The sequence below is a fragment of the Eretmochelys imbricata genome, chromosome 1 (genome assembly GCF_965152235.1).
Source record: "Eretmochelys imbricata isolate rEreImb1 chromosome 1, rEreImb1.hap1, whole genome shotgun sequence".
NCBI lineage: Eukaryota > Metazoa > Chordata > Testudines > Cheloniidae > Eretmochelys > Eretmochelys imbricata.
Window position 1 is genome coordinate 229,660,821 of NC_135572.1, and position 14,380 is coordinate 229,675,200.

The 14,380-nt window shown below is 45.9% G+C and overlaps 1 protein-coding gene across 1 annotated transcript in view; it reads right to left on the minus strand.

Annotated features, from left to right (window-relative positions):
• Nucleotides 1–9,974: 9,974 nt before the first annotated feature.
• Nucleotides 9,975–14,380, minus strand: part of LOC144271394 (uncharacterized) — a 75,751-nt gene continuing 71,345 nt past the window's right edge. The window contains 3 exon segments of the mRNA XM_077828770.1: nucleotides 9,975–13,217; nucleotides 13,638–13,751; nucleotides 13,837–13,963. Of these exon segments, the coding sequence (XP_077684896.1) occupies nucleotides 12,865–13,217; nucleotides 13,638–13,751; nucleotides 13,837–13,963 (594 nt within the window). The 3' untranslated portion in view covers nucleotides 9,975–12,864.

A 14,380-nucleotide genomic window follows, 5' to 3' on the forward strand; every position in this document is an offset into this window, starting at 1 on the left:
AAGAAAATTAGGTTAGTGGAGTTTGTGGCAAAGAGGTGTGCTGGAAAGATATGTCCATCTTTCCAGGATATGTACGATAGAGTGAATATTGTAGTCAAAATTAAATGGGACTACAGTAAAGAATTTCCAGTACACACTGGCCCTCATCAGAAGTCAGTGTTGAGCCTTTTTTGTCATGGATGTGATCAATGAGAATATACAAAGGGAGCTCACTTGGAACATGCTGTTTGCACATATTCCTGTGTTAGCAGCAGAAGATTGAGAGACCCTGCCAGCCAATTCTGAACAGAAGCAACATAATTTTGAGCGGGCTGGATTTATAGTGGATGTTGGTAAAAGAAACCTAGGATAACTGAGGGTGGAGGGCTCACCATAAAGGATATCACAGCCAGAGGGGTCAGAAGAGTGAAAATTTAAATACCTAAGATCGATGGTTGCTAATGATGGTGCCCTCCTGAATGATGCCTGGCATCGTACTAAAGCTGCTTAGTACACATGGTGGGAGTTGACCACACTTCTACATGACAAAAAGATGCCAATATTATTAAAAGGCATAGCATGTAAAACTATAATTCAACCTATCTTAATTAATGCAAAAAAAGAGACTTGACCAGCTGCAAGAAAGGAAATCAGTATGCGGTCCACCATGGTAATGAAGATGTTGAAATCGTCAGATGGTTGGACACTCCACAATAGGAAACAAAACAAGGTTATAAGGAGTTTAATGTGGGTTTACTCCATTTGACAATAAGTGTAGTGAGACTAGGTTACATCAGCATGGGCATATCCAGCTGAGACTGTAAAAAAATAGAACAGCTGAGCCATTATATTCTATTTTATTTCTAAATTATAAAAGTAAACATATTTACACAGCAAAAGACAGAGAAATCAATTCCTTTCTTTCCAACTAGCCTAATAAGAGTTTTTCAAAAAGAAGAAACACTACTGAACAAAAAAAGAGCTACAGTTACACAAACTATGATTCTCAGAGTAAATACCCAAATCTGGAAGATATATGCTACTATCAAGATGACTCATCTCTCTCTCTCACCAAACAGTAGAGAGGAAATAACAATGAGGGGATTCACACTGAAAAAGGATTTCCCCAATAATGGCAAAGTTTTAGTTTTATTGGGTATGCAAATTAGCACCTGCTCCCATTGGAGGACATGGAATAAGCCACACACCCTTTTAGGCAAAGCAGCTGGATGGTAGTCATGGAAAATAATCAGAATCAGAGACAAACTTTTCCAAACTATATGGGCTGGTAGGAAATGATGTGCAGCTGGGTCTTCAAACCTGTGATTGTCTTCAGACAGATTTTTTTTTTTTTAAATGTGCATGAATGTTTTTAGGCTTGGCCTAGACTGGTGATTCACCGTATTACAGCCATTACTCAGCCTCTAGCTGTAGAGGCTGTGTTTGACCCCACCCCACAGAAAGGCAGGAGCAGCATCACAAGGGCCCCTAGTACTTACCAAAAATCCATCCCAGTAACTGCTTATGTGGAAGCACTTAGCTGGCTCTACTGTTCTCCTTCTGCCTCACACAAAGTCCATGACTGGGTTGCTGTAGGCAGTACTCTGAGAGCAAAGAAATTCACATACCATTAAGACAACTCAGGAAATTAACCCCTCACAGAGTTTTTATTTCAGGCAATCTGCAGAGTCATCATTCCATTAATTACACCAATATCTCCCAGGGTTTCTTTACAGCTGTAAGTGCTAGAAACTTACATTACAAAAGAGTGAATAATAAGATACTAAGGACCTCTCTCCCCCCATACCTCCCCAACAGAGACTAATTTAAAGAGACAGAACCACAACACAAGAAAACAAAGACACATTAACACAACAATTCTTTTCTTTCAAGCTCTCTAAATAAGGGTCTTCTACAAAAGCAGAAACCCCTGTTGAACAAATACTAAAAGAGCTACAGTTACACAAATTACACTGCCCAGTGTGACTGCCCACACCTGGATGATATCTCCTAAGGTCAGGGTGACTCAACTCCATTTCTCCCTCTGTCTCTCTCTCCCCCACCCCCCAACAGTAATTCAAACTGATGGATAACACTAGAAATTAAATAACTGTGTGATTCATTCTTAACCAGTATTTCCCCAAAAATAATGTCAAAAGGCCTATTTAATAGTCCCCTGTGGTATGCAAATTAGCACTTGCTCCAATTGGAGGACACTGAATAAGCCACAGCTCCTCCCAAACACAGGTGGTTGGTGGGATGCTTTGGAGACATGGTACTGAATCTCCAAAATCAGAGACAAACTTTACCAAAGTATGAGGAATGGAAGGGAACCATTTGCAACTGGGGTCTTCTTACTTGCATTCATTCATGGATAAAGGACCTTTTAATTGGACAAGAGTTCAGGCCTGGCCTAGGCTGGTGATTCTCTGGATTACAACCATTGCTGTAGCTGTAGAAGTACAGATGCTAGTGTTAACAGGAACAGCTGCATTTTGCACTTCAAGATTTCAAAAAGGCATAAACTCCCCCAGTGCAAATAGTGTCTTTTCCTCTCTCAGCTCCACTGAAAGCTGAGCATCAGTGGAAGCAACTGAGCAAATCCAAAACTTTAGAGATTTAATGTACTCCCCAAAAACAGACTTGGCCAGATAAAGGCAATTCTGGGCCCTGTAGTGGCCCAGCCCCATTCCTTGGCCTTCACACTCTGGCTGTACCCTCACAAAGAACAGAACTGGAAGGAAACCACCCCCCTTTTCCCAACCAGAAAGGCAGAAGTGGCATGGGGCAAATTTCTGTCCCAAGGAGCGGGAACAGACCCCGCTGCGCCCCACTTCACCCTTTCAGGAATAGCAGGAATGGTTGCAGGGGTCCTCTCAGACTCCATCCTGCAAAGGGACAGGAGCAGTATCACAGGGAGCCCCTGTGATGAAGTGGGACTGTTCTTAATGTTTTCTCTGAATATTGTGGGGGTGCCTCGGTGTTCCCCTATGCAGTTCTTAAGTATCTAGGTGGTGGGATAAGGGTGTATCAGCGTTGCAGAGCCCTGGAGGGCAGGTGTGTCGGGGGGCTTGGGGATGCCTGGCTACTACTCCAGCTGCTCCCAGGTCCTGCTATAGCCCCATTTGGGTCAGGAATCTGTTCCTTAATGCGGTCATCTTCATCCAGCTGCACAATTAACTGTGCTTTGGTGAACTTTCTAACGCGCAACCCTCTGTTTTTACACAGGGTTACAATGACCTTCTTAAGGAGATGGTGATAGGCCATTACTCTGCTGTTCCCAAGTTGTTGTGGGCTCGAGGCCTGTGTGCTCTTAGCTCCCCATGGTTTCCAGGGAGAACCCCTAGTGTGCCAGGCCTTCTCGAGGACACCACCTCTTTGCCAGGGTCGAGCTGCAGACTCCTCCGCCCCTGGGACCGCTTGCTGCAATCCCCAGGGGAACCCTGTTACTGCAAAAGTCCTTCTCTCTCCCAGGGCCAAGCTGCAGGCTCCTCCACCCCGAGACTGCTCACCGCAGTCCCTAGGGGGACCCCATTACTGCACAGTCCTTCTCGCTGGTCACACACTCCCAGGGGTTAACCGCCCCCCAAAACCACTCCTCTCTGAGCCTTCAGCACATCTGGTCCTCGTCAATCCCCCTTCGTTTTACTGCTCCCCAGTCACTTACTGCAGGAAGTGCCATCCATGGGGTGCAGTACATCCCACCACTGCCACCAGTTGTCACAGAGTCCCTGGGCAATGCTCAGGAACTGCTCCCTACGAAGCCAGTCAGGATGAGGAATGGAAGGGAACCATTTGCACCTGGGGGTCTTCATACTTGCATTCATTCATGAATCGATAGACGAAGGAGCTTTTAACTGGACAAAAGATTTCAGGCCTGGCCTAGGGTGGTGATTCTCTGGGTTACAGCCACTGCTGTAGCTGTAGAAATGCAAATGCTAGGGTTAACAGGCACAGCTGCTATTTCAGAGGTTTTCAAAGTGGGTCATGACCCCTTTTTAATGGGGTCACCAGGGCAGGTATTAGACTTGCTCGGGCTCAGGGCCGAAGCCTGAGCCCCACCGCCTGGGTCCAAAGCCCAAAGGCTGCAGCCCTGAGTGGCAGAGCTCAGGCTTTGGTTTCATCCCTGGGCAGCGTAGCTGAAGCACATGGGCTTTGGCTTTGGCCCTGCCCAGGGCAGCAGGGCTCAGGCTTCCCCCTCCCTGGGGTCATGTAGTAATTTTTGTTGTCAGAAGAGGGTGGCGGTGCAATGAAGTCTGAGAACCACTCTGCTATTTGCACCTCAAGGTTTTAAAAAAAATGCATCGACTCCCCCCATTGCAAATAGTGTCTTTTCCTCTCTCAGCTCCACTGAAGGCTCAGCAGCAATGGTGGCAACTGAGCAAATCCACAGTGTTAGAGATTTAATGTACTCCTCCCCAAACACAGACTTGGCCAGATAAAGGCAATGCTGGGTCCTGTAGTGGTCCAGCCCCATTCCTTGGCCTTCACACTCTGGTTGTACCCCTACAAAGAACAGAACTGGAAGAAAACCACCCCCCTTTTCCCCCACCAGAAAGGCAGTAGTGGCATGGGGCAAATTTCTGTCCCAAGGAGCAGCAACAGAGCCCGCCCCACCCTACTCACCCTTTTAGGAGCAGCAGGAATGGTCGCAGGGGTCCTCTCTCAGATCCCATCCTGCAGAGAGACAGGAGCAGGATCACAGGGACCCCTACTACTTAACCACAAATCCATCCCAGTGGCTGCCTGGGCTGAAGGACTTACCCTGCTCTGCTCTTCTCCAGGTGGGCTGGTGTTGACGGGGGGGGGGGGGGGGGGGCGGGCAAAGAAATTAACGTACCACTGAGACAATTGAGGAAATTCACCCCACACAGAGCTGTTGTACCAGGCAGTCTCCAGACTTGTCAGCATCAGCTACACCAGGGTCATGTTTTCAAAGCTTTCTTTAGATCCATGAGCTCTAGAAACTTTCTTTAAAAAGAAAAGAAAAAAACGAGCTAGCAATGGCCTTTCTGGCCACCTACAGCCCACCTACCACAGTGAATTCATTTGCTCCTTAGAAGTCAAAACTCAGTATTATTTGGGTGCCTCCAGACACGTCTTCAGAGGTTGATGGCTGCCTCTACTTCTTTAGCTTGTGCACTAGCCCAGACCTTACCTGGTACTTTTCTTCCCAACTCCACTACCTCACTCCCCACCAAACAACAATCGGAAAGACCTTAGAGATAAAACTCCTAGGCTTTAGTCAGATTCAAGTCTGGTAACCAAGGAGCAGCAAATCAAAGAGCAGATTATACTACTTCCATAATTCACAGGTATAAATTAAACTGAACAGCAGAAACAGAAAAATCAGCAATAACCATCTTTCAAACCAGCCAAAGGAAGATGCCTGACACAAATCCCCAGCCCAATCCCGGCAGAAAAAGCCCTTTAAAAACATTAAAGGAGCTGTAATTACACAAACTATCCTTCCCAGCGTAACTGCACCAAAAGTAGAAGATATATGCTAATATCAAGGAAACTTTCTTTCACGCTTACCAACAGTATTTTAAACCCTAAAGATAATGGTAGAGATACAATAGCAATGACCAGATTTATACTTAACAAGACTTTCCTCAGATATAATGGCAGACATGCATCCTTACTGAGCCTATTTGATATGCAAATTAGCACCTGCTCCCATTGGAGGACACAGAATAAGCCATACCCCCTTTTATGCAAAGCAACTTGGTGGCAGCCATGGACTATAATCAGAATCAGAGACAAGTTTTCCCAAACTATATGGGCTGGAAGGGGATGGTTTACGGCTGGGGTCTTCAAACTTGCCATCATCTTCAGGAAGAAAAAAAAGGAGAGAAGGCAAAGAAGGTGGGCCAGGACTTGATTCTTCTCCAGACTCTCGGAGACCTGAAGAAGGGACAGTATCTCAGGGAGGAGGGGCAGTGATCAGGTTAAGGTTGGATGAAAAACTGTTTGTTTTTAACTTTATGTTATTAAAACCAGACCCCAGGAAGGGCTGTTATTGAGGAACCAAAAGGGGAAACTGAGGCAGGCCACTGCAGAGCCACCCGGGGCCACTTATGTAAATCAGCCCACCAGTATCCGTCATCCCATGGGTCCCGCTCTGGGCTCCCCAAACCCTGTTTGTTACACTACTGGTGGTGGGACCACCCCTGTTTGCCAGGTTGTCTCTAATTCCAACCATATTTGCCAGCCTTTGTGGGGGGGGGGAGGAATTCCCCCATCAATGATTACCACAGGCAGATTGACTTCTGGCACCGTTGCCAGCTACCTAGTGGGTAGGGACAAACTCAAACGAACATTAAAGGGGCCACCACTGGTAAATTGCTTCAAAGGAGACCCATGGGAGCCCAGAGTAACAAACTTCAGACACCCAACTAAACTGGTACACTCTCCAAACTGCCTCTCCAGCCTGTGCCCCAGATTAATTCTCTCTCCTCCCCTTTGTGGGGGTGACTGATACCTGCCTGCTGTGGGATCTTGTGCCTAGGAGTCTCTGTCCTTGTAGGCCATGTGGTGGGCAGGGCTTCTCCTCTCAAGGGACAAACCAGTCAGCCTGAAAGACTGGCGTGAATGTGCTGTAGCTGCTCTCAGATCCAGGCCTAAAACCCCTTCTCTCCAGTCTCCCAGTGTTTGGTTGCCAGCTGACTCTATGGATACGTCTATACTGCCATTGGAGATTTGATTGCAGCAATGTAAGCATACCTGTGCAAGCTTTAATTTAGTTAGCACAGCTAAAAATAGCAATGAAGATGCAGCAACATGGGCTTCAGTGCATGCTGTCCAAGTTTGCCCGGTCCCCCTGAGTATGTACGCTCATTGCTAGCCTGATGCAAGGTTCTTGGAGGGGAGAAGTGGAATAAGACTGAGATAAACCAGCTGGTGCTATCATACCATTCCCAGTCTCATTGTGTTGTCTAAGCAAGAAAAAACCTCTGAAGAATACGAAGGGGCTTCATCTCAGGTTTCTGAATAGTCCTAGTGCCTGGAGCCTCAGGACTTATCCTTTTCTTATGATTCTTTAACCAACAAATAGGGGCAGAAAACTTTCCCTGCTTTGCAGCCTCATATTCATTATTACGTATATTCCAGTAGCAATAGCGGCCCCAACTTTAAAAGAAGTGACACATGGGCTTATGTCTGGGTCTCCTAGAATCTGACTCTAGCTTTGGAAATAGTAAAAGGAACTGGGGGCTTGATGAAGAGCTCTTACAAGGGAGTTTCCTTTAGAAATTTCTCCCCATAACACTGGCAATCTCTGGTTAAGATTAAGGTGCTGGTGTCAGGGGAGCAGAGTACAGTAACCCAAATGTCCCCATCTGCTTACAAATGTGAAGGGGGGAAAAAGGGCACCTGTTTGGCCTTCATCCTATATCTCTTACTATTCTTCCAAAATTAATAGTCTTAGTCCTTTTAATATCTCCTCATATGAGACCTTATTTTCCAGTCACCACTCTGATGCACCTAATCAGTCCTGCTGTCCCTCTCCATTACATTTCTGTTGCTGCTCTCTTTTGCTGATGAAGGATTCAAACTGAACACAGAACACGAGGTGAGGATATACTGTCAACTTTAATAGAGGCACGAAGATTAAGATCTATGCCTGCACGACATCTCTAATAATGGAATCTTTCATTGTCCCCAAGAGATCTTGGAGAAATTTGACATTCACCCAGAGAACAACTGTTTTCCTTGGGATTCCTTAAGAGGATGTTCCAGAGCACTTTTTAAACACAACAGCTGACTCTAGCACCAAGGATTAAGCAACACAGAATATTGAAGAAAGAGTTCTTGTTGCATCTGAGTAGACATTGCAAACTAAACACTGCAAACTAAAGTGTTATGAAAAATACCAAGTATTGGGTGTAGGATCTGGGCATCTGTGACGTTCCCCTCTGGTGTCATCTGGACCGGTGATCTGCTAGGTCACTCCAATCCTTGACTCTGGGAGCCAGCCTTACTCTGCTCTGCTGTGAGAACCCCCACTCCTGGGCTGTTCACGCGCAGCCTCTGGCATGTAAGCTGCTCCTTGGATTGTGCAACCAAATGACACTAGCCAATATCTCCGATCCCAGACACAACACTAGGAACCTCCGGCTTGCAGTATCCAGTTATGCCCGCTGGATGCTACAAGCTTATATGAATTCTTCAATTTAACAAAGAAATTGATATGTACCAGGCTTGTTATCCTAAGGAGAGTATCTGACACACTTCAAACCAAACACACTGCTTCAGGTAGAATAAAGAAACAGATTTATTAACTATAAAGATAGATTTTAAGTGATTATAAGTCAAAGCATAACAAGTCAGATTTGGTCAAATGAAATAAAAGCAAAATGCATTCTAAACTGATCTTAATACTTTCAGTGTCCTTACAAACTTAGATGGTTCTCACCACAGGCTGGCTGGTTGCTATTCAGCCTGGCTCTCCCCTTTGATCAGCACTTCAGTCGCTTAGTGTGATGTCTGTAGATGTAGGTGGAAGAGAGAGAGAGAGGATGGCAAATGTCTCTCCCTTTTATCATGTCCTTTCTTCCCTCTTGGATTTGCCCCACCCTTCAGAGTCAGTTACCTCATCGCAGTTCCAAACTGACCAAAGGAAGGAGGGTGACTTCCTCAAGAGTCTAACAGATTCTTTTGTTGCCTGTGACAGGTGTCGGTCGGTCCTCCGAGCCCCTAGGGGCGATGGAGAGCTATGGTCTCCGTGGCCAGCCTCGGTCACACCTTCCGGGCGTTGGGGAATTAGCGGGAAGGTGTGCTGGCCGGAGTCAGTAGCGTGCCCCTCAGGCAGGGGAGCGCCGGCAAGAGTCAGTAGCATGCCCCTCAGGCAGGGGAGCGCTGGCAAGAGTCAGTAGCTCGCCCCTCAGGCAGGGGAGCTCCGGGGTAGGGGAACGCAGGCCCACCCAACTCCACTGCGTTCCAGCCCAGGGCCCTGACAGTGGCGGGAGCTGAAGGTCCCGCCACTGGGTCAGCGGGGCAGTCCGCGCCCACTGACCAAACACACCCACCCCACGGTGTAGTTCGGCCCCTGGGCTACTTCCTACCCGGTCTCTCTCAGGCGGGTCGCTCCGGTCCCTCCATCTCCTCCGGGTATTCCGCTGCGGGCAGCTCCGGATCCTCCGTCTCCTCCGGGTATTCCACTGCGGGCAGCTCCGGTTCCTCCGGGTAGTCCGCTGCGGGCCACTCCCGCTCCCCCTCGGTATTGGACTCATGCTGGCCCGGGCTGCAGTCAGGCCCCTCCAGATCCTCTGGGTATTCAGCGGCCAGCAGCCCTGGTTGCCACAGGCCTTCCCCCCAGTCAGGCTCCTCCTTGCCCAGGGCTTCGCCTGGGTCAGCAGCAGGATCACGAGGGAGCAGCCTATGTCTGTCTCCCTCCCTGGTGCTCTCCTCACTGGGCAGAGGGCCCCGCCCTTTGTACTTCCTGTCCCACCCTTCCCCTTCCGGGGATTGGCGGAAGCTTGGCCTGGCCCAGCCCACTCAGGCCCAGAGGGTGGCTCTTTACCCTCTGGTTTGGAGGGGAGCCACCTTGGCTCCCTACATTGCCCCCTAGGCCAGCGCCCTTTGTTCCTGTGAGGCTGGGCTGGGTTTGTCCCATACCTGCCCTGATGGGGTCTGCCTCTCTGCTCTTGAAGAGTTTTTGCCTGGCTTGCCTTAAGCCATGAGGATACATTTTCATCCTCATAACTATATACATGAACTAGGTAACTCGAGGGGGTGGAAGACCACGAGTGTCGAGGAAGCCCCCCCACTCTAGGCCACCAGGTAACTCAGGAGGGTGGAAGACCATGAGTGTCGAGGAAGCCCCCCCGCTCTGGGCCCAGGCTAGCCTGAACACTTCTCCCTCCTGAAAGCTGCTGTGTTATACCTTCTGTTTGCATTGTTTTGTTGCATAGTTTGTTTTGTTTTCCTTGGTAATTTTTTGTAAGTGTTACAAATAAAATTTTTTCTGTTTCAAAAAAAAACAACTATATACATGAAATTATAACCTATAATATTACTGTAACAATTACTATAACATCACTATACAAACCATGCTCAGTGCATCATGAGCCTTCTGAAGACACCCAACATGACAAACTTTGCATTGGATACCACACAATCATTTTATAAAGATGAACATGGGGTGTAGGGTGTTCCCCCGAGGTACAGAGCGTCACAGCATCTAATGGCAATCAAAAGCCTCGGAGGGAGTATAGTCGGGATACATGGACACCTTCAATGCTGTAATCACAGTAATCAAGTTGTTTAAAATAATCTCCCGCTTTTATTTCACTATGTTCCACTCTCCTGCTACCCAAGCTGATTGTCAACACAACACCCAGCTATGTCCCCTTCAAAACAAACACCACACTTGGAGAGATATGTTTGTAGAATATTATAATTTAGAGACACTCCCTCATAATGGACAGTATTATGGACAAAGGAATTTGGAGAAGTGCTCTGGGGGCGTTGGGGGTGGGGTTTGGGAGCTTTGCAGAGCTGTGTGCGGCAGTTCACCACAGTAGCTGTCCAGTGTGTTTTATTAAAGTTTTGTTCCTTTCTCAGTCACTGGTTTGCTATTTAATGATCGTTACATGGTGTCACGATCGTTACATGGTGTCAGAAGTGCTGAATGAGAAGGAAACTGTGGTCATTTTGAAGTTAACTCCTATGTTTGTAACTGAAAGAAGAGACAAAGGGAGAAACCAGAGAAGACTTTAGAAACAGAGCTGCAAGCCTATGTGGATTTGATTGTTAAGTCAATTCCCACAGCTAACAGGAAACTGCAACAGATAAGAGAGGAAAGGGAGCAAAATGAATCATTGGCAATCCTTAAAGAAGTGATCATTAAAGGGTGGCCTGAAGAAATAAGCAGTTCCTGTCCAAGTATAAGAGAGTATTTGAACTGCAAACATGAGCTTACTGTGATAGATGGGGTGATTTTCAAGGGCACTAAGGTGGTAATTACAATGAGCCTTCGTAAAGAAATGCTACAGAAGTCCACAAGGGTCATTTAGAAATTGAGAAGTGCAAACAATGAGCATGAGAGGTGCTGCACTGGCCATGGATCAATCATGACATTACTCATGTGGTCGGAAACTGCTTTTCATGCTTGAAATACAAGCCATGCCAACAGGCAGAGTGACTGAGACCTCATCCAGTTCCACAAACGATTTATGAGGAGGTAGGCATGGATTTATTTACTTGGCAACCAAAGGATTATTTAAGAGTCACAAATTATTATTTTCTGCATCCAGACATTGGCACAATGCACAATACTAATAGTAAGTCAGTGATAGTCGGCCTGAAGGGAATCTTCTCCAGACATGGAATTCCAGATGAAGTCTTTAGTGATAATGGACTGCAACTTTCCAGGGCAGATTTTAGGAAATTTGCCATAGATTGGGGTTTTCATCACAAAACATCAAATCCAAATTGCCCCCAATCAGATGGATTTGTGGAAAGATTTATACAGACAGTAAAGAACCTTATGAAAAAGACTTTTGACAGTGGGGATGATTTGTATAAAGTGTTACTGGTTTACCAAAGTACACCCCTGGAGAATGGCTTTTCTCAGCTCTGATGTTAATAGGAAAAAGGATCAGATCTAATTTACCAATTACTGAGAATTTACTGAAATCTCAAGACAATGAAACCATACAGAAGATGAAAGAAAATCAGAAGTGGAAGCAGAAATATTTTAACAAAAGGGCCTGTGATCTCCCATCTCTTAACCCAGGTGATGGAGTGTGCCTAAGGAATCACACCTCTAATACTTGAGACCAAAGAGGTACCATTAAAGAACAGCTGCATCCAAGGTCTTATGTAGACCAGACAGACCAGGAAGACACATTTCAACATAACCAAAGGGATCTACGAGTAATCTCAGAAAGTTCCAACACATTGATAATAGATGTGGACTCTGGCATTTCCCATCTGACTGATCCTTTATCATCAATGCACAAAGGAGAAACTGTCAAGGAACAAGAGAACAACTCAGACTGTAATGAAAGGTTGATACTGAGAAGACCAAAGCAGGAGATTAAATGTCCTGAAAGACCATAGAGACTCGCTAACCTGCCCGGGGAATGGGTATTTGAAGAAACTGACTGGTAAAGACTCAATCAAGAGTGATATGCTGGTAACCTCTCCTCACTAGGTAGATGACACATTGGGTTTATGGAAATGTACTACATAGGTTGAGAATTTAATGCATGTGTTATTAGATAGTTGTTAGCTATATATATATATATATGGGTTAATTCGTTTCTCTTTAAGAGGGAAGATGTAGAGATATGTTTATAGATTATAATTTAGAGATACTCCCTTATAAGGGACAGTATTATGGACAAAGGAATTTGGAGATGTTCCTTGGATGCAGGGTGTTGGGTACACAACATGGCTGCGTGCAGTTCACCACATTAGCTCTCCAGTTTGTTTTATTAAAATTGTATTCCTTTCTCATTCACTGGTTTGTTATTTAATGAACCCCAAGATTGTTACAACCACAATGATCCCTAAATGTTTGATCCCCCAGGACCCACATTGCTCTCCTTCTGGCTCTACACACCCGATCCCCTAATCTCGACAATGACCGCTCCTTCTAGCACATAGTGCTTAGCATCCAGCTCCCTCACATTCTGGTTTATACCTCCCATCCCTCTCTCATCAATTCTAGGTGTTCCACTGTCCTCCTGGGGAAGGATTTTGCCAACAAAATGATCTCCAAAGGATCAATCACCTTAGCACATGCTCCCTCTCCTAATCACTGCTGCCCCACTTCCCTCATATGATATCGTTTTTAATCTGTTTGTTTTGGGCAGTGCCCCATATTGCCCATGTGCCCCCAGAAAGTGCAGCTCTCATTGATTTCTGTCCGATCTCTCATGCATTATTAATGTATCTTCTACAGGAATCAGTGGGCATGCTCAGTCTGGGGTAGGGTTTCACTCCCCCGTGGGTTCTCTGGTGTTGAGTGAGCGATGAATTCTGGCTGAAGCTTTTCCCACACGGAGCACATGTATAGGGTTTCTCTCCTGTGTGGATTCGCTGATGTCGAGTAAGATCTGATTTCCGACTAAAACTCTTCTCACAGTCAGAACATCTATAGGGTCTCTCTCCCATTTGCAATCTCTGATGTTTAATAAGGTCTGCACACAGGTTCAGTCTCTCTCTCTTGTGTATTATCAGGGGAGAATTCTCCTCCTTATTTTCACTCAAGAAGATCGCATCATGTGCTGGAATAAAAATATATATGATTTCTTTGGGGGAGAACAATTTCAAACGCCAGAACTAAGAACAGCAAAGGATTTATCCCAAATCTAAAAACTATTTATGAGACTGATAATCAGGAACCAAATCTTTAGAGAAAGGGTGGGGCCAATTCTGAAGCAGAGTAATGAAGACTAAGGCTCATATCCTTAATGGTATTTAGATGCCTAACACCCATTGGACTAAAGGACTAAGCACAGGGCTAGCATCCAGGAATGACTAAATTCTAGTCACAACTCTGACCAATTCACTAAATGAATGCCCTTTGGAAATGTGAAACACTATAATGGTCACCAAACATTAATAACTGATGGCTATCTTGGAATTCCAGCATTATACTTTACTCGTGGATAGTTTCACAGTTGGTTCAACAACTTACTCTTTACCTGTCTGGGTAGCTTTCAGAACCTCTCTTTGTTTGGTGCCCTGGAGATCTGGGACACACGGTTCTTCCCCTCGTTCCATCTGGAAGATCACATCAGGTTTGGGAACCAGAAATCCTATTCATGAGACAGAAAACAGTTGATGTCACCATTTGTTAAATAGTTGGGCAGTATTTATTAAACAATGAAAACAATCATTCACCCAGAGAGATCAGAGTCTCAAATGTCTCCCACACGACGTCCCTGTAGAGTTCTCTCTGCCTTTCATCCAAAAGTGCCCATTCTTCCTGGGTGAAGTACACAGCCACTTCCTCGAATGTCATCTGTATCTGAAACAGGAAGATTTCCCTACTCAGCTGACAACCCTAATGGTCAGAAACTAGCTGGGTGGCAGAGGACAGAGCAGCAGCATTAGGGTAGTGTGAAAAGCATCCTGAGTGTAAGAGGCAGAATACAAGGGGAAGGCATATATCTGCATATATCCCCCCTGAAAGCTTTGTGGGTTTGTTTTATGCAATGAAGGAGAGTGAGAAGCGGCAAAGAAAAGAGAAGAGAGAAAGACTGCAAAAGATGGAGAGAGTCAGGTAGGTTTGTGGGCTTGTTTTGTTTAAAGACGAGGGAAGGAGGAAAAAATTGGAGAAAGGGAGAGTATTAAATTGCAAAGTGTAGCTCACGAAAGCTCATGCTCAAATAAATTGGTTAGTCTCTAAGGTGCCACAAGTACTCCTTTTCTTTTTGCGAATACA